Source organism: Sitodiplosis mosellana, unplaced genomic scaffold (genome assembly GCF_009176505.1).
Source record: "Sitodiplosis mosellana isolate CC-2019 unplaced genomic scaffold, AAFC_SMos_1.0 Smas_scaffold_2, whole genome shotgun sequence".
Lineage (NCBI taxonomy): Eukaryota > Metazoa > Arthropoda > Insecta > Diptera > Cecidomyiidae > Sitodiplosis > Sitodiplosis mosellana.
This window is the reverse complement of record NW_022595245.1, coordinates 346,521-370,962: the sequence shown is the minus strand read 5'-3', so window position 1 is coordinate 370,962 and position 24,442 is coordinate 346,521. Positions and strand designations below refer to the sequence as shown.

Below are 24,442 nucleotides of genomic sequence, written 5' to 3'. Positions count from 1 at the left end.
AATGATTTCGAAAGCTAAATATTGTATGGAATAATAATAATATGAAAAGGATTATTGATCTCTATAGAACATGATATAAATATAGACTTGTTGTCTTGGTTTTCAATTCTTTTCTTCTTTGCTCTTCACTAATTCGGGAGGAAAATTTTGGTTTTCGTTCTACACATATTTTGTAGAAGAAAAAAAAAACAAATTTGGAACTGCATGCACTGTTTCGCTAGAAATTACCATGTGTTCATCAAAAATGGTGGTGCCAACCTTCCGCCGCCAGCCGTATAGTTACGAAACAGTGCGCTCATTGATTCGGTGCCAGACATTTGACCAATTGTTGAAGGGTTCCGTTGCATAAAGTCCATTGCATCTTTCATGGTTAGTTTGGAGTAAGTTTCAAGGATTTTCGGCTCAGCGGACTGTTTCAATTGAAGCGAAACAAAGAGATGGAGAAAAAGTGAGAGATGGTAGAAACAGCATGAGAGAAAATCAATTACAACACTTTTGTTTTTCTTTCACATTATTTCGCCGTTGATACAAACCTGAACATGTTTCAATATTAGTGGACGAATGAATTTATTGTCGAATCTCTTGAATTTATCTCGCACGTGGTAGTTTCCAGTTTTGCCCACAATATCTTCCATGCCAGCCATCAAATGATCAATCAACTGAAAATGAAATGAAATCAATTGTGTCCGAATCGAATAAAAAGAGGTAAATTAATTTTCTCATCGTCCGTCTAACTTACACGTTCGTGAATGCGTTCATTCATCGTTGGTTTTTTTTTATTCGCTCGCTTTACATTCAGAATTTTCACAAGCGGTTTGATGGTGATGCCTTGCAGAAAAACGGTAAAGTAAATAACGGCAATGGTTGTTGTTACAAACATCGGTTGCGATTCGACTCGCTGCTGTTTGATTAATAGTGCTAGTGCGAATGCTACTGCACCGCGAAGGCCACCATACGACATCACAAATTGATCCACTCTCGACAATTTATTTAATCTAAACCTATTTGCGATTGCACTTAATATTATAACTCCTGTTTGTGGCGACGAGAGTGGTGACGATGACAATGACGATGGCGACGGCGCCGGCGACAATATCAATGACAAATGAAGCGAATTGGAGAATGAAAAAAAAATACAATTACCGTACATCGTAGAAAAGAATTCAATCAAAGAATGGGAGATTATGTCGAAAATAAATATGCTGTATCGCTTACCTATCGTACGATAAACGGAACAAAAAATGATCGTTAGCACAATGAACACCGTATTCCAATCGTGTCGATTATTTACAGTTGCTACGCCCAAAAACATGAAAATAATGGTTTCCGACGAGCTTGACATCATTTTCAACGCGTATTTTATGGTTGTATGTGACTTTTGCGAAATATTCGATTCCACATAATTTTTCATGGTGATGCCGCAAAAAGTGATGCTGCGAAAACAAAGCGAAACAAAAATAAAATGAATCAATGGGGGCTACTAAATCAAATAGAAACAAGAAATGGCTTAGTAACGGATTCTCTGGAGTGTTTACGGTGCTAAATCAGTCAAACGTTAAACAAAAAATTGTATTGTCATCGGACAGGCGAATGTGTTTAAGAGGTCAAACTCTCGTGAGAGATGGTTAAACGGTTTTGATGTTTGACGGCGTTGTACCACCACGAGTGGAAAAGAAAGAGAAGGTGAAGAAAGGATGGATGAAAATGAAAGTGAAGAGTAATACTTACGACAATATTCCACTCAAGTGTAGCATTTCGGCATTCAAATAGGCCAGATATGCCATAATAAAGATGAAAATGGGTTCAATCACTCGTACATTTTCGGTGAATCGTGTCACCAATCCCGTCATAAAACCCCATATTACACCTGAACAAAAATGATTGTGCACAGACACAAACAAACGAAAAAAAATGAATTTCGGCAAGAAAAAGTTGAAAAAGTGAGTCTGCACTCCGAAAGCAAAATGGACAACTTGTTACGAACCGATTACCGTTCCACCCACGGCGACCAGTAGAAAATTCATGACACCCGTGCCCAAATCCATGACGCCAATTAATTCGAGGCCTCGTTCATTGTACGTTTCACACATATGATACAGAACAACCTGTTGGAAATCCCATTGATTTTGGGCAAAACTCTCAATCAATCAATTTGAATTGAAGCGAAATGAGAAAACATTTGAGTCGCGAAAAGAGGAAGAGGGAGAAAAACTTTCACATACCGTAACAGCGTCATTTAACAATGATTCGCCGAAAACAACAATGTACAGAATTTCATTAACGTGAATTTCCTCGAAAACGGCCAGCACAGCAACCGGATCAACGGCAGCAATCAATGATGAAAATAGAAAGATATCGAGCACGGGAATTTGTTTGCCAAACAAATTGAATAAATTGCAGGCGTACAAGGAAGAACCTGAAAAAAAAACCGTAAAAACCAATCAATTTATAGACCCGGAGAGACGGTTTCATTTTTATTGTCGACGAAATTAAAGACTGGAAAAAAGGTGGAGTGCATACCAATAGTGAATATGTTGAATATTGTTCCAACCACAGCCATTAGTAGAATTGTACCCAAATGATCGAAGAATAGTCGATTGGGCATGAAATAGCCCGCATCGAAAATGATTGGCGGCAGCATGTACAAGAAGAATGTGTTTGGCGTCAACGGAGATACATAGAGTCTGGTACCATACCGTAGTAGAACGCCAATAAATACACCGATCACAATGAGCAAACAGGATTCGGGGAAGATTTGATTGAGTCGCGGTGCTTTATGGAATCCAATCTTTGCAACGCTGGCAGACAAAATCCAAACGGATATGATGAACGGTGTTCCGATGCTGTGATCATTATCGTCGACGGTTGTTTCGGAGGATTCATTTTTATTTGATATGGATGGATACAGGTAGCTTCTGTGATCGATTATTGAGTCCGAATCGAGCGGTTCGTTTTGCACTTTGGTAAAACCGCTCGGTGCCTCGTCGGCTCTGGATGATTCCATCAGCTATGGCAGGAAAACATTAGTAAACACTCTCGAAAATCAGCCATATCTGTTATTAATATACCTTGTAGTAAACGCGTTCATAGTGTTTCACTGTAGTAGCGGTGTATCCTATTAAATTTTCTTGTAGTAATACCACAGTGGAATTTAATAGGATACTTTGCTACTACAGTGAAACACTATGAACGCGTTTACTGCAAGGTATATTAATAACGGATATGGCTGATTTTTGGGAGTGAATGAAGTATTTGTTCTTATTTGGTTTAAAAATAGAATATTTGTTTATTTTTTTCGTTCTGGATAATTGCCCTAACCCCTAAACCAATTTTCCAATCATCAGTCCTTGTCAACATCATCAACATTTCCGGCCATCATTAAATTCATCATTATCCTTGTTTCTGTTTACGTGAACATTTCATGCTTAATGTCACTTTCGGGAGCTGAATCGAAGCGATGGGGAAAACAATTGCTACTCATCAATCGGTGAATGTGTCAATAAAAGTAGTAATGATTGTAAACATTCATTACGGATTGTTGGTTTTCATTGCTAATAGGTATGGCAAAACCGTGCGCGTGCCTCTAGGTTTCCCTCGCGATGTTTGCCTTCTTACTTCGGGTATATTTACGCTGTATTTCTGCTTTTTATTTCTTGCACAGAACATACATTCTGACACTAGGGTGGTCCAAACTGATTTTTCCAGGTAAGGTATGTGCTCCCAATAGCTTAAAATTAAATTGGGCTCAAATCTAGCTGATTCCCATTTTCAGTTTGAAAAAATAAAAAAAAATAGGGGTCGGTGTTCCCGTACGTAAAATGGCTGTTTTTGAGCTATTTTTTAACATATACATTGATAGAAAACCCGTAGGTTATTCAAATCGAATCTGATGACATATCATTTTTAGGGTTTTTTTGGACGCTGAACACAAATCCGTTGTCAAAAATGAGCTAAAGTGGCTTTTTAAAAAAGTTTTAGTACAAAAACATGGTTTTTTTCAACAAATTCGGCCGTATGGCGAAAAAACATGGTTCAAAGTGTATTTTTAACATCAAATTCGAACTCAGCGCCTCAAATTACTTCAAGAATGACTATACTGATGACAAAAATCGAATGATCTCAGAACTAAAATTTTCTAGAAGTGTTCACGTATCGAAAAAAATCACATTTTTCCACGTATTTTTCCACCGAGAGGATAGTTTTTTATAAAGTAGCCATTTCTGGGGTTTTTTGGGCCGCAGAATTCGAATCCATGCAAAAAAATTGACTAAAATCAACGATTCCAATTTTTTAAACGAAATTTCATGATTTTTTTCCTTGGTTTTTTGCAAATAAGGGTAGCCCAAATACCAAAAGTTTTAAATATCGCAGCTCCCCGGCCCGAATCGGAAAATTGGGGCCATAACAATAAATTTTAGCCATTTTCCGACATACTTTTGCTAATAAAATCCACTCGCACGAGAAGTAGAAGGTTTGTAGAAGGAAAATTCCATAATTTCATCACTATTTGAAGAATATTCGAAAATTTTGGCACAATATCGTAATTATACTGGACAAAGGTGACTGAATCTTACTGCTGGTGTCCAGTAGTAAAATTTTGGCTAATATTACAATGCTCTAAAGTGCAATACTGAGCTGTTATGGGTAAATATATGGCCAAAATTGGTCGAAATTTCACATTTTCGGCACAGATAATTCTATAAAACCTCAAAAATACTATTTTCAAGTCATTTTCTTGGCCTATATTGAGTCAATCTTTTCCGTCCAACCCAAATATGACCATTATCAGCCAATCCGAATACATTTTGCTGTCAATAAATTCGTCGGTGTACACTTTTGATAGATTTTTCGCTAAAGTAGCACTCTCACATCGGATTATGAGCAAAAACATCAATGACTAAAACACCAAATCGACGGAAAATGAACAGAATTTTCGATATAGACCTTCATACAGTGATTTTGCACGTGTCAAAATGTAAAATTACTGAACCAACTACGGAATTGCGCCAAAAAAAAGATACCAGTCGACGAGAAAAGGCTTTTCTCTTCATTTCTTCGGCAAATTTGAATTGGTTTCTATGATTGAGTCCAAACCAAGAAAAACTGCATCATTAGTTTTCAAATATTAGTCCATTTTAGCGATTTAGAGGGATGTGTATTCGCTGAAAAATATGTATTCTGTTTTAACACATTTGAACATTTTTAGAACACTTGTGGACCCTTTTTAGCACAGTTTTAGTACAAACTGAGCTATTTAGTACTTTTTCTATGCTTATATTATGATTTGAATCTGTTTGATTGCGTGCGGGAAAAGTCAAAAATTGGTGTATTTGGGTTTTCATTCATAGTGGCCTTACTGTGCCTGGTTGTAGTTAAATACAAGTTTCATCAAGACTTTTTAGCCCCTAAAATTGCACCTTGAACAATTTCAAAGAAGTAACACATGCGTAAAACCATCAGAAATGGAAGAAATTGAGATACATTCGATTATTGAGATTTTTTATTTCTCAGCGAATACACATCCCTCTAAATCGCTAAAATGGACCAATATTTGAAAACTAATGATGCAGTTTTTCTTGGTTTGGACTCAATCATAGAAACCAATTCAAATTTGCAAAAAAACAAGGAAAAAAATCATGAAATTTCGTTAAAAAAATTGGAATCGTTGATTTTAGTCAAATTTTTTGCATGGATTCGAATTCTGCGGCCCAAAAACCCTAGAAATGGCTACTTTATAAAAAACTATCCTCTCGGTGGAAAAATACGTGGAAAAATGTGATTTTTTTCGATACGTGAACACTTCTAGAAAATTTTAGTTCTGAGATCATTCGATTTTTGTCATCAGTATAGTCATTCTTGAAGTAATTTGAGGCGCTGAGTTCGAATTTGATGTTAAAAATACACTTTGAACCATGTTTTTTCGCCATACGGCCGAATTTGTTGAAAAAAACCATGTTTTTGTACTAAAACTTTTTTAAAAAGCCACTTTAGCTCATTTTTGACAACGGATTTGTGTTCAGCGTCCAAAAAAACCCTAAAAATGATATGTCATCAGATTCGATTTGAATAACCTACGGGTTTTCTATCAATGTATATGTTAAAAAATAGCTCAAAAACAGCCATTTTACGTACGGGAACACCGACCCCTATTTTTTTTTATTTTTTCAAACTGAAAATGGGAATCAGCTAGATTTGAGCCCAATTTAATTTTAAGCTATTGGGAGCACATACCTTACCTGGAAAAATCAGTTTGGACCACCCTATTCTGACACCAAAAATTTCAGGTAGGGTCAAAACAAAAATTCCTTTGGGGGTCAAAAAAATCAATTCTATCTAGTGTAAAATCGGAATCGGGAAGAAATCGATTCTATCTAGTGTTCAATGATCCCTCGGAAGCAAAAGTGAGGAGCAAAAAATAAACAACTTTTGAAAACAAAGCCAGAAAATGACAATGGGTCCGAGGGTCAGGATCAACGAGATTAGACTATGTCAGAATCTATGGCACAGAAACGTGCTTTAGGAAATATTTCAATAAATTTGGTAAATATTTTTCTATGAACATTTTGTACACACGATGTTCTGTGTCAATCAAACGTAATCTCAACTTCAATGTATAGAAAGATATTATCGAGCAGCAGCAGCCGTATGCGAACAATTGTATTGTAACTCTGTTGTGAAGAAAATGAGATTTTCGCAAAGAAATTTATTGAATTTTCGATTACGAAATATTGACGAAGCTACGGTAGATCACATCGTGATTATATTTGCATGCACGACTCTTACGTACGACGCTACCACGACAGAATATCTACTCAACAGTGTTGGACCAACACGCTTGATTCTCTCTCTCTGTATCTCTCTGTTTGTATTTGACACAAGCACTTCAAGTACCATCATTAAAATGTACCATCAATATGTTCCAAGAAATATATTGATCCAATTTGATCTTGTTGTATTCACTTCCACGTATAACTTTTGATTTAAGAGCATTCGAATGGAGAGAACTACCTGAAAACTCCTGATTGTAATTTACAGAAAAGAACTTTGCGCAATGATTGCCACACGCAGGGAAGAAATGTTCAGATATTCGGTACGCCCAATTTTTTTTCCTGAAAAAAAAACCAAAATTCAGATTTCTCAGACAAAAATTTTTTTGAACCTCCATAATATATGTAAAATGGAGGCCCCAAAAAAATTTTGTCTGAGCAATCTGAATTTTGTTTTTTTTTCAGGAAAAAAAAATTGGGCGTAGTGAATATCTGAACCTTTCTTCCCTCTGTGCACTTGAAACAAAATTCGTTCGCTTCAATAAAATCGATAAACAAAAACTGTAGAATAATTTTCACCAACTTGGAACCAAATTAAGTCTAGACGTAATACGAAAAATTTATGCCCGTTATCAATGGGTGAAAATATGTGTGTTTTTTGTTGGGCCAAATACTTGACTTTGTGAAGATCGATCCGAAACTTCTGACGTTAATCGAAATATTTTTCTTTTTTAACCCATGTCATACCCATAAGAGCACAATTTAATGTTTTTTTTTGCTGCTGCTCTTGACTTTCGAAACGTGCAGCTATTTTCAACACGTATTTGCATATTTTATTCGATTTATGTGGGTGGATGCGAGTTTGGAATTTGAAATTAACTTACTTCATTTTCCGATGTTAAAGCCACACTTTGCCAATTAGATGTTGAGTCGTCATTGCGGTCGACATTTGGCCTTGCGCTGATACTTTGAATGCTAAACGCCAACAAATACGACAATATTATTGCGATTAGGTGCATTTTATTCAAATGTCGGCTGCTGCTGTTGATGAATCGCCCAGTGTACAATTGTTGTAGATTTCCCGATGGTGTCGTGCGATTGGAATTTTCTAAATGGTCGCTGTCATGGCATTGTTGTCGCTTGAGGGTCGCGATCGTCGTCGCATTGTGATGCATTTTCGTTTGTTTAGAATTAATTGAAATCGTTTGTCCATTGCAATTTCGGAGAAGGCCGAACGTTTCCACATCGTTATCCGACTGGCAGTTTGCTGTGTTGTTTATTGTTAACGTCGTAGTCGTCGTTTCGCAATACGTCAAATCGATGGCTGTCGAGTTTAGCTGATGCTGCGTTTCATTGTCATGTTCATCATCATCGTCATTCGGTGAATTGGTTGGCAACAGCACCATTTTTTCTTTCAATTTTGTTTGGTAGTGGTGGCGGTGTGATTATTCCGCCGATCGAGCCACATGTGTGTTAATTAGTTCGAAATAATGATCGTGCGGTTAATATGCTTACTGAATGCTCTCCACAGAACACGGGAGCACTGCGTTGGCTATAATGTAAACAACGGTTCACTTGTTGCTCGATTTAAATTATTTAACTTTGACATAATTGGTATCGATTTACTGAATATTAAATACAGTTCGTTTACATGCGATATGCATATCGAACGGACGAACGCGTGTTTCGACCACCTCGAAATCGACCAATTCAGGATCGCAATGTTGTTCAGTATATCTCAGCACCAAATACGGTAAATCAATTTGAATTGCCAAACGGTAATCACTATTCAAATGTCAATGTTACTAACTTTTTATCATTTTTTTTTGTTGCTTCGATGGAAATGTGTCTGCTGTGTTGACTTGACTACTGTTGCTCCTTATCGATTTAATTGGATCAACAATTTGATTGTTTAAACATAAATAACTAATGCACAATATTGAAATCGAAATGGAATTGTAACTAGAATTTTCTATGACTTTTTTTATGTTTGTTTGTTATTTTTCTCTCCCACTCTTTTTCCAATGTACACGACACAAATGCACAAGACACAATATTCTGCAGCAATTTTCACTATTGAAACTAAATGCGGTGTTAATAAAGAATTTCTCGTTTTTCCTTTCTCAAACTGCCACTACAATTTTTCACAATTCAAGTGTAACACGAGATTTATGCATGTGGCCAGACTTGATTCAGCTCAACGGCGCCAATTCTAATGGCATCTTTTTATGTTTATAGAGAAATAATCATGAAAGAAACGGGGCAAAAAATGAAGACGCTTGCGTGGGGCAGTTTCGTTTAAATAGAATTCTCTTTCTCTAGCCCGGTCGGTTGGTCGGTCGGTCACGAATGAATTTGACTTGTATTTTATTCAATGACGTCAGTTTTCTGTTTATCCCTGAATTGCTAGCGCCGCTGGTAATGTTGATACTATGGCGATTAATCTTGCCTTCATAACAGATAATAATGTGTTGATTTGGAGTTGTTGTTTCATATGCTGTGTCTATCGATTTTATTTGACGTCGCAAACATAGTGTGGTGGTTTTCATCGATGCAACCAACTTTTGAATGTATCCAATGCGCCCGCGATATATGTGAATCTGAAATGAATAGAGAGAAGAGAAGAAATAACAATGAAAACAACTATTCAGTTCAAATGCGTCATCGCAGAGAATTTGTTTCACAATTGCAATTAAAGAGAAAAAACGCAGAAGTTATTATGTACATTGAGAGAAATATGTTTATATACTCCTATGATGAATGCTATACGGTTCGTTGAGAAAATATGATGAAATGAAATCACGAATATTTTCGATGGATGTGAACGACGACGACGACAACACCGACGCCACTGACTCCTGCATATTCATATATTTGCTGACGTAAATTTTACGTAAACGACGAACATACATATTCGGACTGAATAAATGCTACACGTTTTCCTGAATAGTTAGCGAAGCGTCTGAAAGCCATCTGTGTTCGTGTTTTTTTTTGTGTGTGAATAATATGTTATTGCATTTGCAAATGGAAATGGGAATGGAAATGAAACTATTTCGCGAATTCTCATTTATTCGAATTTATTCGTTATACAAACGAAATTAATAATGCGAGGTAATAATGTTGCTGCTTTTGATGAATATAGATAGATGTATGTGTGAGTTGCAGCGTTGTTGTTGCTGTCGAACAAAATATCACTGTGTTTCGTTCTTTCTTTCAAGTCAATGACAATTTGTTGCTTGTCAACTGTGTTATTCACATTTAATTGGCCATTGAAGAAAATGTACGCGTGTCACTTTGTAACAGGCATTACATAACAAGTCATAATGGTAATTGAGATTAATGTGAGCCATGTAAGAAAAAGAAAACGGCTGTGAAACTTCAGCGTCAAAGGGATTGAGTTACTTCTTCAAAGAAATTGTAGAAGAAGTTGCGAGGGAAAAACATGTTCAACACTTCACAATCAATTTGATTCAAGCATTGAAATTGTTGTTAACAAACATTATCAAAATGGATTTTACGATGGCACGCAATTGTTTCAAATGGAGAATGAAACAGTGTTTGACTGAAATGGTAGAGTCTATCGTTGGTACCGTTGGCCATTCGTCAAGTATGGCGAAGAATATGAAAAACAATATGAAGGCGAAAAAGAAGGCGCCGAAGAAGAGGAGGTTTCGTTCATGTTGCGACACAGTGAAGCTGCATAGATTCACAGTTGGCTATGTGAATCAATTAAAGAAACCCACAATTCATGAATTTTTGCACACATAAAATTCATCTTATTCATGATTGTGGGCGCTTGTAACAGACAGCCACTAAATTGAACCACAGTTGTTTGTGTGATACAAACCGAATAATACATCTCCAGAGATGTTATTTGTTTTAGATTTCAACGCATCGTTCCGAACTTTTTTGCTTGCTTTTCTCTTCATTTTCGGTTCATACTAATAACTTATTTGGATTCGATGGAATTTCTTGGTTTACCTTTTCCAAAGCTCTAATGAAAATAGGGAAAATAAATATGAATCGAAAATATTGAAATTCTTGGCATTTTACGAATTTCGACGTTTGAAATAACACATTCGGAAAAGGGTCTTTATATACCAAATGGTTTTACATTATGTATTAGCTCGGTTTAAGTGTACATAGATATAAACTCTACAATAAAGATAGAGAGAGAGCAGACGACGCAGTCATTCTGTGTAAGCAGTGACTTGCATATCCAAATGGATTCACAGCAATTTTCTAATGTCGCTTTTAGTTGATATTCTCATGGGATCGAAATTGAAAACTCGACATTTTCAATAAACTTAAAGCGCTTGTCGCCGCTCACTCTCTCTCTCTCTCTCACATAAAAAACATTTCAATTTAGTTGAAGCGTTTGCTTGTAAACAAACAGATAACACACGGACTATTATAATCTGAGCAGTTTCACGATACTTTTTGCACATTACGCAGTACGCAGTTGTGCTGCACATATATATATTTTGTTTCGACAGCACGTGTGCAAATATTTGGATCATAGTTGGCGTTTTGATGCGAAGCGATTATTTATAGTAAGCGAGATGTGAAGTGCACGATGTAAAACAGAAGCACCAACAGCACCACCATAGTAAATTGAGTGTAATGAGTTGCAATTTTCTGTTGTACACAAAACCGTTTCATATTCTAAAACAAATGAAATTCACCATTTATTAAACACTTTTGTTGCATTCGTCGTCGTTGTCGTTGTCGTTGTCGTTGTCGTTGTCGTTTTTTTCACTTCTTCCTCCATCATGTTCACCCAAGCGAGACAAATGAGAGAGAAAAAGAGAAAACGCGTAACGTTCATCATAATCGTGATATAATTCCAAGACGTCATCAGCATTGAAGCAACGAAAATCTATTTGTGTCGCTGAGCATAAAAATGGGAATACAGATCTGTTTTATCAAGAACCGAACATGAAAAATTATTTCGTAAAAACGCAACATGAATCTCCAGTCGACATGAATGTGACATGAGCTGCGGTTGCTACAGTATTCTTATGACGCGCTTCAGTGTGGCGCAAATTCATGTTGCGTTTTTACGAAATAATTTTCCATGTTACGTTCTTTCGCATATTGCTTCTTTGTTACATTTTTTCGATTGCTCTGTTCATGTTGAATTTTTCAGTTTGATTTCATTCATTCATTTACCAAAGAGATTTCGATGTGCCGATGCTATATAAGAATCCAAACAAAAATTGTTTTACTTTTTTTCGATTTTCGGCTGGCATTATAACTAGTTTGACCGTACTTAGATAGTAAAGCTTAAACGAAAATTCAATGCTAGGTAAAAACTTCTTGAAAAGTGCTTGATAAACTTAATAAAATAAATACATTTTTCGATTAGAATAAATACTTCGATGCGACAGTGACAGAATTTTTTTCTTTTTCATGTGATTTGTATCGAATTGTAAGTATTTCTTTCCGTGTTTGTTCATTGGAATTTCAAACTAATTGAGGAGCTGTCTATATTTCTATGGAAATGAGTATGGATATGATTTTGCATAAGATTCGCTTGTAATTTTTCAAGGGAATGCGTAGATTTGTATCAATATCATCGTATCCTACCTATACCTTATTGAGTGATGTAAAGTAAATGTGATACCGTATATACTTGCATCTACTAACACTGTAGCTATTAAACAAAGCAACGCAACCATGGCATGTGAGCCTGAATATAACGCAAAGGTATGAGTCATGTCGTTTGATCATTCACATTCTAATTTACATCATGTAAGCGACGGTTGATCTGTGGTTATTTTTCAACTTTGAATCGACTTTGGAACGGAATGTGTTCTGTGCATGCAGCGAGTATGTGAAAATTTTTAAATTTGAACAGCCACTGCCATAGCCTCAACCCTTCAAGAGTGAACAATATTTACTTTTTAAATTTTTACATTGAATTAGTGGTTTAAAGAAGGTGATGAAAGAATAAATGTAAACATCTGATATTTTCAATGCAAAACATTTGATGTGAAACGCGAAATTAAACACAACTGCACAGTGGGAATTGTAATTCCATCAATTGTTTGACATTGTTATCTTGAAAAATGTGTGCGATAATATTTTGTGGGCTTTAATTAGAATCGTCATTGTACGTGGATTGAATCATACAGTGTGTTGCCAACCGACGTGGCCACACTTGAGAAGTATATAAGAGGATGCGTTCGATTCGCATGTCCATCAAACAGTTCTTACCAACTGATATGTTCATAGTAAACTTTTAATAGTTCGAAGCTAGAAAAATGCCGAGTCGAAGTTCTTTCACACTGCTGCTCATTGGCTTGATGGTATCCGAGGTGAGTCGACAGTTTCAGTCGATTTTTTTTAAAAAATTTCATGTTTGATACTTTTTGTGGACAATTTGTGATAATTTTTTCTGAAATAATTTAAAAAATGAAAAGTGTCCTTTTCCAAGTTCTTTAATTGAAAAAATTCTTCTATTCCAAAAAAATGTCCACCGGAAACTTTTATTCTATTAAAAACAGTTGGACACTGTTATTAATACATAATGTATTAATCTCATCCGTTGTTCCCATTCCAAATGTATCACTTTGATTCTATTTCCACAGTTCTTAATCGGGGATGTGAGCGGAGCACCACCCGGGAGGAACGGTAAGATTGGAGTTTCATTTATTTATCCAGTTTAACTCTTAAATTCCATATACAAAGCACCTTGTAACGAAGATATGGGAACCTCATTTATGCTAAACTTTTCATACATATTTTAGTGAACGAAAAAGACATAAAGGGAGAGACAGCTCTGCATAGAGCTGTTTTGGCTGGTAATTTTGGACTTTTTTTTTCTGAAAAAAGAATGTTTTGTTCAATCCGTTTCATTGATCTATGAATATTTTTCATATTCAGGCAAAGTGAAGGAAGCTAAAAACCTCATCGCTGAAGGAGCTGACCCTAATATTGGAAATAATTGTAATGAGACAGCTCTGCATTATGCTGCTAAGAAAGGTAACGTTGAATACTTATTGTTTTTGAATAAAAGAGTGACCTGATTTTATCCCATCGATCGGTGTTATTGTTCAGGTCACAAGAGTGTCACCGAACTTCTCATCCGCGAAGGAGCCAATCTTGATAGTGAAACTAATGAGAAAGAGACACCTCTTCATTATGCTGCTTCCCATGGTAATTTTGAATACTTTTTTCGAGTACTATGCGCATTAGTATTACTTAGCAGCAAGCATTGAATATGCCTCGGCCAATAGACAAACATAAAGCGATGCAATACAGTTGACATCACACACAACTATCGTGCAAACAAACGTCGCATATACAGCCATCGCAACCATCTCACACACAAAACCGACTAGCATACACGGGTGTCAGAGTTGTGTGTGATGTCTACTACAATTCGTCAATGCAGCCTTGACTTTATTTTTCACTAAATGGGAAACTGGTTTAATTTTTTCATCGATCTGAATTATTTTTGGTTAAATTGATTTTGCTTGACCAAAATGGGAAAGTGTCTGACCAAAATGGGAAAATGTTTGACGAAAATCGGAAAATGTTCGACGAAAATCGGAAAATGTTTGACCAAAAATCGGAAAATGTTTGACTAAAATCGGAAAATGTTTGACGAAAATCGGAAAATGCTTGACCAACCGAATTTTACTTTAAAAAATGTGAATTTGTTAAAAAAAATTGAATATATTTTTTGATTCCATTCTAAATTCCCGATGTGTTGGTGCCATATAATAATATTTTGTATAAATGCATTCAATTGTGGTGCGGAAAAATGGGTAAACAATGCTTAGAATGATTTTTATAACAAGTTGGTGCCAATTAAGCCACCTTTAACTCACAAAGAAAATAAGAATTATCATAATGTTCCTACTCCAGTCTGTGATACTTTTTTAATTGATTTTAACACGAGTACAAATACTGTTAAACAGAGAATTAATGAATATTTTAAAAGAAATAGATTATGGAGAGAGTAATAAATTTTATGCAAATATACACAAATGAAAATCTCAAAACTGAGTGAAAATACTTGTCAAATTGGACAACGTATGCAAACGGTCACTCAATTGACAAATACTTGAGTTAAATTTCCTCATTCACTGAGTGAATATGGAACAAAACATTTCTTGTGGAAATCGCAACATGTGTTGGAATTCGTCACATTACAATATTTTGCTGCGCTGAAATGATTTTATTTTTCTCTGTGTAGCATTTCAATTAATTTAATATAATGTAAATATATAGCAAACATGTGTTTTAAGATTGCTGAGCATCTCAGCATTTCGTAAGGCACGGATATATCCGAGCATATCGACGACTGGAATGTGTATGTTGTTGCTGCGTGCAGCCACATCAACTGAACACACTTCGGTCGAGTCGTTGAGGCTGCACGTAGCAACACACGCCACTGTATTATACAGTATGCGTCGTCGATATGCTCGGATATATCCGTGCCTTACGAAATGCTGAGATGCTCAGCAATCTTAAAACACATGTTTGTTATATATAAAAGAATATTCATATCAAATAAACCACCTCTGGCGAAGAAACGCTGTATGGTGCAGAATAATAATAATAATAATAATAAAAAAAGAATGTGAATAAGAATAGAGAATGCTTCTTTAGTGGCGGAAACCCAGCCAGGGTATATCCCAGACAAAATACTCGCGCCGCGCGATTTCTGCTCCACCAGTATTTTGTCTGGGATATACCCTGGCTGGGTTTCCGCGCGCTACGCGCGCGGGATAAAATCCTCCTACCTCTCTCACAACATAAATAATATAATTAATCATAATTCTCCTCCTCCCATCCAACGAACTACAATACATTGTACTACATAATTTTAAAAAAATATTCTTTGGTTAACATCTATTAATATACATAATAAATTTCGTAGTGCATTCTCGTTCAGCGGTAAAGTTCATATTGGAATGCTCAATATTTTCCTTAGATTTGCTCAAGTATTCAAACGAATACCATATTGAAATATTGTGAACTATGAATAGTTTTCAAGTTAAATTATCTAAAACCTTTGATAAATTAAAGTTATTTTTATTCACAATTTTAGAGATTGTATTATGAGTTGAATGACCATTTTTTACACTGTGTTCGTTAGAACAGCGTGTTTCTTCTATGCTGAAATTGCTTTCAGTCATCGAATCGTCGGGAACTTTCGTTCTCCATCGGATTCGATTGTGATATGAACCACGAAACCGTTTATTTGAAAACACCTCATACTATGCCACGTCATTACTCTAACGCCAAACTGAGATAGCGATTTACACATATTCAATTCGAAGTAGATTCAGCTCATAATAGAATCTCTAAAATTGTGAATGCAATATAGACCAATTCGCAATATGCGAATAAATAAAAAATTCCAGTTATTTTTATTTTAAAACTAGCAAACACAAGATGCCTTGAATGGGTCCAGACCTACATTTTCATATCCTAAATGTGTTGTTTTTCCATTTTTTTGAATAAAATTTGGTTCGTCAAACATTTTCCGATTTTCGTCAAACATTTTCCCATTTTGGTCAAACATTTTCCGGTTTTTGGTCAAACATTTTCCGATTTTCGTCAAACATTTTCCGATTTTCGTCAAACATTTTCCGATTTTCGTCAAACATTTTCCCATTTTGGTCAGACAATTTCCCATTTTGGTCAAGCACTTTCCTATCAAACATTATTTTTCAGGTCACAAGAGCATCGCTGAAGTTCTCATCCCTAGAGCAAACGATCTTGATATTAAAAATCATAGGCAACAGACACCTCTTCATTTGGCAGCTATGAATGGTAAGGTTGACTTAATAACATATCCCGTCGATCTCTTTCATTGATCCGTATTATTTTAGGTCACGGAGGTGTCGCTGATGTGCTTCTCAAGAATGGAGCTAACGCTGATATTAGAGATCTTTCGAATAACACAGCTCTCCATTTAGCTGCATTCAGTGGTAATGTTGAATCCTTGTTCTTATTAAAGAAACGATTGATTTGATCTCTTTCATCCGGTTTTTTTAGGTCACAAAAATGTCGCCGAGGTTCTCCTCAACAAAGGCGCCAATATGGATGCCGTGAATGATTTTAATCAGACTCCTCTTCATTATGCTGCTGAGAATGGTAATGTTGAATAGTTATTTTCACAAAATAAAGAATCGGTTTGATCTTTTTCATCGATCTAAATTATTTCTAAGGTCAAAAGAATGTTGCTGAACTTCTCATCAAAAACGGAGCCAAAGTTTATATTAGAAATAATGAGAATCGAACACCTCGTCAGTTAGCTGTTATCTATGGTACTGCTGACTAAACTAAATACCGCTTTGATCTTTTTCATTGATCTGTATTATTTTTCAGGTCGCAATAATGTCGCCAAACTTTTTATCGGTAAAAGAAACCAAATTAATATTGAAGAACAATTGGAATAGATTCAATATGCTGCCAACAATGGTAATGTTGGATATTTTACTTTTCTGTACACTTTGTTAAGGGAATTGAAATGGAAAGATTTTTTCAATCTACGATTAAATTTTAAATAAAACACCTTAATGTGACTTTGTTTTTTCAAACTTCAAACATAAATCAATATGAATATTTATTTATAAACGAAATTTTGTTTCGGATGCATTTCGACATTTGTCATCCTCAGCGAGTATCAAATTACACTGGACTCAGCTCTCTGTTTGCGATTAAGAGTGAGAGAAAAAAGAAGAAAAGTATACACCGAAAGCAAAATATGTAACAATGTGTTGTGGTGCGAGCGCACGCCAAAAAATTACAACTATTCATATCTCGATCTAGAGATAGGCAAGAAAAACAGACATATACTCAAAAAGCAAGTGTTGAACATTATTTTTAAAAATGTGTAAGTCCTCTGGGCCTATGTTCAGGAGGTACTTAGGGAAGCCCAGGGTGGGTTTGGAGATAATAAAGAATCCCGAGCTAATGACCAATGTTCGAAAAATCGAACAAAAATTTTCCGGGGCTTTTCTGGAAAACTACAAGACGAATTTTCCATCTGACATTTTTTTTCATTTTTTCATGTCGAAATAACTCTAAATAGACTTATAGTTAATATTTTTAAATAAAGCATAACGGTTTTTGATTGATCAGTTTGTGAGCCTACAAAAATATGGTTTTCCGGAAAATCCATCTTCCGGAAAAACTGCAAACAAAAAATTTCCCATATGACAGTTTTTTCGGAGTTTCCAGGTGAAAATTATGCTAGATAGACTATTGGTTACTTATTTCGAACCCACTTTTGCACCTTGGTAGAAAATGGGTTAAGCCTGTTTTTGTCAATATTAACCTTTAATTTACTTGAATATGATGATTTTAAGAATAATATACTAGTTCACCATTTTGAATCATTTGAAACATACACATTATCGAGCATTTTTGAAGTTTTTTTTATTAATTTTATTTATAGTCTTTATATTTTTCGTGAGGGCGTATGAAATGGAAAAAAGTAAGTATACCGAGTTGATGTTAGTTATACATAGAACAATATAAACCGAACAAATGTAATTATTCCACAAAAAATGGAATTCCATCAATTTAGGTGTCAATTTGTAGTGACTGAAACAATGAAACTACTCCTCTTATTTGATTGAACAAAATATGGCTCAAAAAGAAGATGAAATTTCAATTTTTTTGAGATATTCTTGATTTAATGAGATGAAATGATGGGCTCATAAAGAACATGAGACGTTTGTCGCTCGATACACAGATACGAAACAAAAATAAAGCAATCCATTAAAGTGGAACATGGAAAAGAAATCCGTAAGAATGAAACATAGCATGTGCCGTTTAAAGTATTTCGCTTTGCGGTGTTCCGTTTTAATAGATTTTTTGTCTGCAGTGTCGTTATGAACGAATCTTCTCGCATGGTGTCATATCAATGGATCTATATCACATTGTTTCGTTACTCGAATACTTTTTCGTATGTTTCATTTCAATTGATTCCCGAGCCATTGATGACGTAACTCGCATTTATCACATGATGCAAATTAAGTGATAAGGAGCGCGAATCTCGATGTGGCGATAGCACCATTTGATAGAGCACATGAAATACTGTATGAGAATCGAAGAAAAAATTTAACTTTTTTTTCGATTTTTGCCTGTGTTGCGACGTTTACATGGGAAGTTGGTATGAAAACCTCGGAGCGCCGCTGCTATTGCATTGGCTTCTATGGCAAAATGTAAACATGGAAATATCTCGAAAATGACTGGGTAAATCGGCAAAATGGACCGTGGTGTCACTCCCAAAGGGAGTGTAGACACCCAGCTGGTTTGATGGCCTAGAATATAAATCCGGTGGAATTTCAGTTGATCCATGAATTCTCAGGATTTGACCGGTGCGACCGTCACACAGCCGAAAATCGAAAAAAAGTTAAATAATTTTTGTTTGTTTTTTACACACTGAAGCGCGTCATAAGAATACTGTAGCAACCGCAGCTCATGTTATATTCATGTCGACTGGAGATTCATGTTGCGTTTTTACGAAATAATTTTTCATATTCGGTTCTTGATATAACAGATCTGTATTCCCATTTTTATGCTCAGCGACACATTTAACAAATGAAAAATTCACTTTTCTGCTCTTTAAAGGATTTTCTTTACGATCGCGAATAAAAAACTGTGAAAGCCATTAAAAAGTCAAGTGGATGAAAATTATATTATGAAAATATAAAGAGGAGACATCTTCGTGTGTATGTTTTGTGTTCCCTTTTAAGTCTGTTTATTGAAGTGCTGCTTTGTCCATTTGTGTTACTGGGCCATCGCCATCGTTTGGATACGAAGCGGAAAATGAAGCTCGAGTCGGAAAATTCAATCCAGAAAGTAATTAAAGTAACACGATGAAAGAAATAAATCGAAATATGACGTCATTGGCAACAAGACGTTCAGCTACACCCAGTTCATTGTCGGTGCAAATCGGTTTATCGTCATCGAAAAACGCGAGCGATTCACGTAAATTGCTTTCAGCTGTGTGTGTAAGTGTGTGTGTTAAAAAAGCAGAAATGGCTATTACCACCAGGAGAGACAGACTATATTCATCACTCATTCACTCAACCAAAGTATATAGATTCATCAAAAGATAGTGACACATTTTGTGTGTCATTCTGTCTTCCTTTTCGGTTGTGAGCAATACACACCATTTCGATACATACACTCTCAGAATTCAAAGGAGGCAAACTAAAAAACATAAAGTGTAAAACATCAAATTACCCACTGTGTTTTGCCATTGTAGGCAAAATGTCAGTTTACCTACATTTTTAATATTTGTGTATTAAAAATGTAGGTAAAATAACATTTCGCCGACAATTTTAATACAATGGAGGTAAACTGACATTTTGTCTACAATGGCAAAACACAGTGGGAAATTTAATGTTTTACACTATATGTTTTTTAGTGTGCCTCCTTTGAATTCTGAGAGCAGACACCGGAAAAACTCTTCACTTTAACTAAAACTCAAGCAAACTGAACTTAAGTGGAAAACCATGTATCGAATCAATGGTTTACTTAAATCCACCCGTGTGTCTATTAAAATGAATGTCTCTGAATTTCGATAACTTTCTTAGCCCATCCAAGTGTGAAGTATGTCAAATGCAACGTTGCTATTCTTTTCGCCAATTATATATAGTTCATATTGATTGATTTGACTTGACCAATTTTTTTTTACTATTAAATTGCATCAAAAATAGAATGACAACAAACGATTACTTGCGAATACGTGTCTCAAAAATAAGTTCATCTCTATGATCGCATTTCTTTAACCGGATTACCGGACGCGATACAATCTCACAAAACAATGTTGAATCGAAAAGAAATTTTCCATCGTAAGTTTTCTATAGATGAGTTGCAAATTGTCTTCGCGATTTTGTGTACAAAAGGAAGCGAAAGAACAAAAAAAATAGTTTGGAATTGAATTGGCAGTTAGATTGGTGTTGCTGTCGTAAAAAATTATAGGGAGAAATGAAATCATAGAGTTGAATTTTTGTATTGCAAACAACATACAATGTTATGGGTTACACGAAAATAAAAATCGGCTACAATCGCATGTACCAGTGTGAGTAGTGTGTGTATGTGCGTTCGAGAGTTTACCCTTCGCTTAAATCAGATGGCACGTTCAATACAAACAAACACACCAAAAAAACAGATATACAGATACATGGAGCAGTTCGTTCCCCTCGGCAAGCGATTGAATTTGCTTGCTGTGCACCAACCAAATTGGAAGCAAATGAACAATGTGAGTAGAATCTCAGCAACAGCAATAGCAGCAGTAGCAGTGAATGTTGATGTCTTTATCGAATAACACCATCAAACACAGCCTCTGGAACACTGTTCTACAAAAAAAAAACGAAGGAAAAAAAACTGCATGTGTATAACATAGGAGTACGTCAAAAAGTCGATACTTGACTGGCAGATAGTCGAGATTTTACTATGTCTTTTAAACATCACTGCAATATCCTCAAGCATATAAACCTTTTGCGAAGAACTCAAATTCCACAATCCACACACACACACTTTAGTGTCAGTAGCACTTGAATAAAATTGCACAGCCAAAATGGAAAGTAATAAAAAATGCTTAAATTTGTTGATGACGAAGTGAGTATTCAAATTCGAAGATGTCGCTCTGTCATTCCATAATGATTGCAAATGCGTACGAAAATAGAGATAAAATTTCACATTTTCCTTTTTTTTACATATAACATGAATTGAAACACCAGCCGAATCGTGCTAATAAATATATATCTACCTCAACGCATATTTCCCCTTCAGAACGAACCGAAAAATGCTCCGGCTTTATTTATAGCCGTTCATTTGTTTGCGTTTCGGGTGGAAATTTTCGGCACCGCCATCAAATGCGCACATATTTGTGTTTCTCGTTTTTAAACCGAAGTTTTAACACACAAAATGGATTTATGCTCCAAAATGAAAAACCGCACAAATATGAATAAATGAATGGCACTAATCGTTTGCGGGCTATAATGCACAAATTGAAAATGACGGATAAAATGAATTGATGACTACACTGAACCAAATCTAATGCACTACTGAAGATTGAACTGGATTCGGGCACACACACAACTCGCACACTTTGTTTTCGGCTACCGTCGATGACGATGATGATGGAATCGGTGATGCGCTTGTATTTGTGCCATCTTAATTGTTGTTGCTCCTGTGTAGGTATGTCGTCATATCCGATATGCTCTCGTTCATCGTATCTCGCACATGAGCTGCGCTCAATTATTTGCATTTCATCAGTTAACAATTTGCTATTCAAATGATGTGTGTGCGCCTTCGTTCAACTCAATTTCTTTTGATAATTTCGTTTTTTTTCTTTCTGAAATGCAAATGATGTTTGTAATGTAGAAATTGGCTACCGAAGAAAAAAAAAATTTGACCATTTTTTTGTCGCAGCAAAGGGTGGTTTTATTTTTTTTTTTGATAAAATTTAAGACAACTTTAATTATGTTCGGAACTTTTTTCCTCTTCCGAAAACCTTCTAATGGCGAAAAATGTAGACAGCAAAAAAAAATGTCTTGCGCATAATTTAGACGAAAAAAAAATGCTCGTACAAATGCTGTGTGACTAATTTGAACTATTCGATGGAGCTCCAGCATGAATTATTATCGTATAATGTTTCATTTGAAGCTGTCAAAAGTTTTGGCATTTTTTTGTGCGCCAATCGATCGCTTCCTTGGAAATAATGGCTGAAATTCAATAGAAAGGGCTTTGACATAAATTCTGGGGCCAGTTCTCATCACGGTCATTCTGTTAACAAACGCGTTCTAGGTCCGAGGGAAAAGAAGAAGAGATCGCTGGCACGAGGTTGTTGAAACTTTTAGTCTCTCTCTCTCCCTCTCGCTTTCCAAGTGCCAATTCTATGAACCTGTGTTCAGTTCGATTTTGTAATTGATTCTCGTTATTATAACACATACATTCGATGCATTTGTGAAACTGTTACGTTTACAAGATGGTCACATAACCCATGCTGTATTACCCATACAAAACTGATTGTATTGGTCGATGGAATCTGTGCACACAAGCATTAATGTCAAGGGTGAAGTTTGATACGAGAAAAGGAAGAGAGAACAAAACTGTTTTGGAATAACACCAAAAAAAAACTTTTCATTTACAGTTATGCGGCTAGTTGAAACGTATTGTTTTCCACTCCAGTGCACACTTCCGTTGTGTTCACTACTTCTTGTTGTTCTATTCGTTCGTTCGTTCGCTCTTTGACATAAATCACATTGGCTCGTTCGCTGGTCGCCATATTCCATGGCCAGAATGCATATATTTTTCAGTTGCATTTCCACGTTGCACATTCCATTTGTTCGTATTGTTGTTGCACAAGTGTTTTGTATTGAATGGCTTCAAATTGAATTCGAAGACTTTGCTGTTTAAGCACGTTCTCGAGAACAAAAAAGTGCCAACAACACAACCATTTTACATCAACTTAATTGAATACTTAATACACAAAGGAGCCAAACATACTTTCATCGTTGCCTTCTTCTTCCCGTTTTACTTGTTGTTTTCTCTTTTACTTCGTTATTTTCTTTCCACCCGCATTTGAAAAGATCTAAATTACCAGGCGCTGGTCTAATTAGAGAAAAACACAACACCCGCCATGTGTTTGAGCATAAAGACAGATTCATGTAAAAAGTAGGACTTTTGATGAATAAATAGCGAGCAAACAGCATTTATATAATAATCGTAGCGTCAAATATTCTCGGATGAAGAGGAAAAGCGTCCGCATGCATATTTCAAGGTTTCTCTGAACGCCACAAGCACACACACACACACAGCAAGTGTTCAAGTGTAAGTGTCTTTTGTGAACTAGCAGCTTTTTCGTATTGTCGACGAGAAGCGAAAATTCGCTCAAGTATTCATAATAAATTTGAATTCCGATTCGCAAACAAATAAATAATCGTAATAATCATTCGGTGGCAAATATTCCAGCTATAATTTAATCTGTATTGCATGCCTTAGCCATGGAATGCTTTAATAAAATAATTCCAAACATGAAAACATCGCTCGTCAAAACCTCATTTACACACAAAAACAAAACAAACGCTGATAATTTTCCCGTTCCTTTCGTGATCGAAATTCAAAATGATACGTGAACATATAATAAAGGGGTGGATTTTGTTGTTCTACAAGCGAAACGAGAGAAGAAAAAAAAAAATTGGTTGTTCAATTATGGCATTTCAAATAATCGATACGGTTAAGATGTCGATGAGCATGAGATTTAACAGCATTCAGCGTGCTATAAAAATGCTGTTTAGTTTCGAGTTCATAAATAAAACACATGTAAAGGGAACAAAAATTTTACTCGTCTTCTTGTATTTCCGGTTGTGACTCTCCACGCGCGCTCAATGCCACGCGACGTAACCTCATCTTTTCGTCAATACTGCGTACATATATAGTATATTTGTCGATATCGCAAACCGTTAGCTACACATCTCAAGACGATTGACAGTGATTTTTACGATACATAAAATGATGCTCGCTTCGTTGGCAATCTATCATCGTCGACGGTGGAGACGGCAACGTCGTTGTCGGAAAGAGAGAAAGAAAAAAGCACATGACGCACGTACCAAAATTTACTCAGAGAAAAAGAGAAAGGGAGAAAAAAAAGTGAACACAGATGGAGAAAAACGAATAGAAATCGAGAG

At 35.7% G+C, this 24,442-nt stretch overlaps 2 protein-coding genes across 46 annotated transcripts in view; one reads left to right on the top strand and one right to left on the bottom strand.

The window, feature by feature from the left end:
• The window catches only part of LOC129565007 (sodium/hydrogen exchanger 3), a 41,754-nt gene that overhangs the window by 15,786 nt on the left and 1,526 nt on the right, over positions 1–24,442 (bottom strand). For 26 of the 45 annotated variants that reach the window (XM_055439275.1, XM_055439286.1, XM_055439313.1 and 23 more), the window contains exons 2-10: positions 7,652–9,367; positions 2,521–3,007; positions 2,223–2,416; positions 1,985–2,105; positions 1,729–1,867; positions 1,216–1,433; positions 740–1,032; positions 534–659; positions 229–410 (exon numbers count right to left, since the gene is read on the bottom strand). In XM_055439275.1, coding sequence (XP_055295250.1) covers positions 229–410; positions 534–659; positions 740–1,032; positions 1,216–1,433; positions 1,729–1,867; positions 1,985–2,105; positions 2,223–2,416; positions 2,521–3,007; positions 7,652–8,173 — 2,282 coding nt within the window. In that variant the 5' untranslated portion in view covers positions 8,174–9,367. Of the gene's footprint in view, positions 1–228; positions 411–533; positions 660–739; positions 1,033–1,215; positions 1,434–1,728; positions 1,868–1,984; positions 2,106–2,222; positions 2,417–2,520; positions 3,008–7,651; positions 9,368–21,519; positions 21,820–24,442 lie in introns of those variants that run through there. The other 19 variants (XM_055439295.1, XM_055439303.1, XM_055439307.1 and 16 more) reach the window with 3 other exon arrangements.
• On the top strand, positions 16,813–17,205 carry LOC129565017 (putative ankyrin repeat protein RF_1087). The gene is made up of 3 exons (XM_055439334.1): positions 16,813–16,883; positions 16,958–17,056; positions 17,118–17,205. The coding sequence occupies exons 1-3, from the start codon at positions 16,829–16,831 to the stop codon at positions 17,186–17,188; spliced, it is 225 nt and encodes a 74-aa protein (XP_055295309.1). The 5' UTR covers positions 16,813–16,828; the 3' UTR covers positions 17,189–17,205.

Coding starts and splice junctions, on each gene's coding strand:
- LOC129565017 (XM_055439334.1), top strand. CDS start 16,829: ATGGATGCCGTGAATGATTTTAATCAGACTCCTCTTCATTATGCTGCT. Junction 16,884..16,957: donor TCATTATGCTGCTGAGAATG/GTAATGTTGAAT, acceptor ATTATTTCTAAG/GTCAAAAGAATGTTGCTGAA. Junction 17,057..17,117: donor TCAGTTAGCTGTTATCTATG/GTACTGCTGACT, acceptor ATTATTTTTCAG/GTCGCAATAATGTCGCCAAA.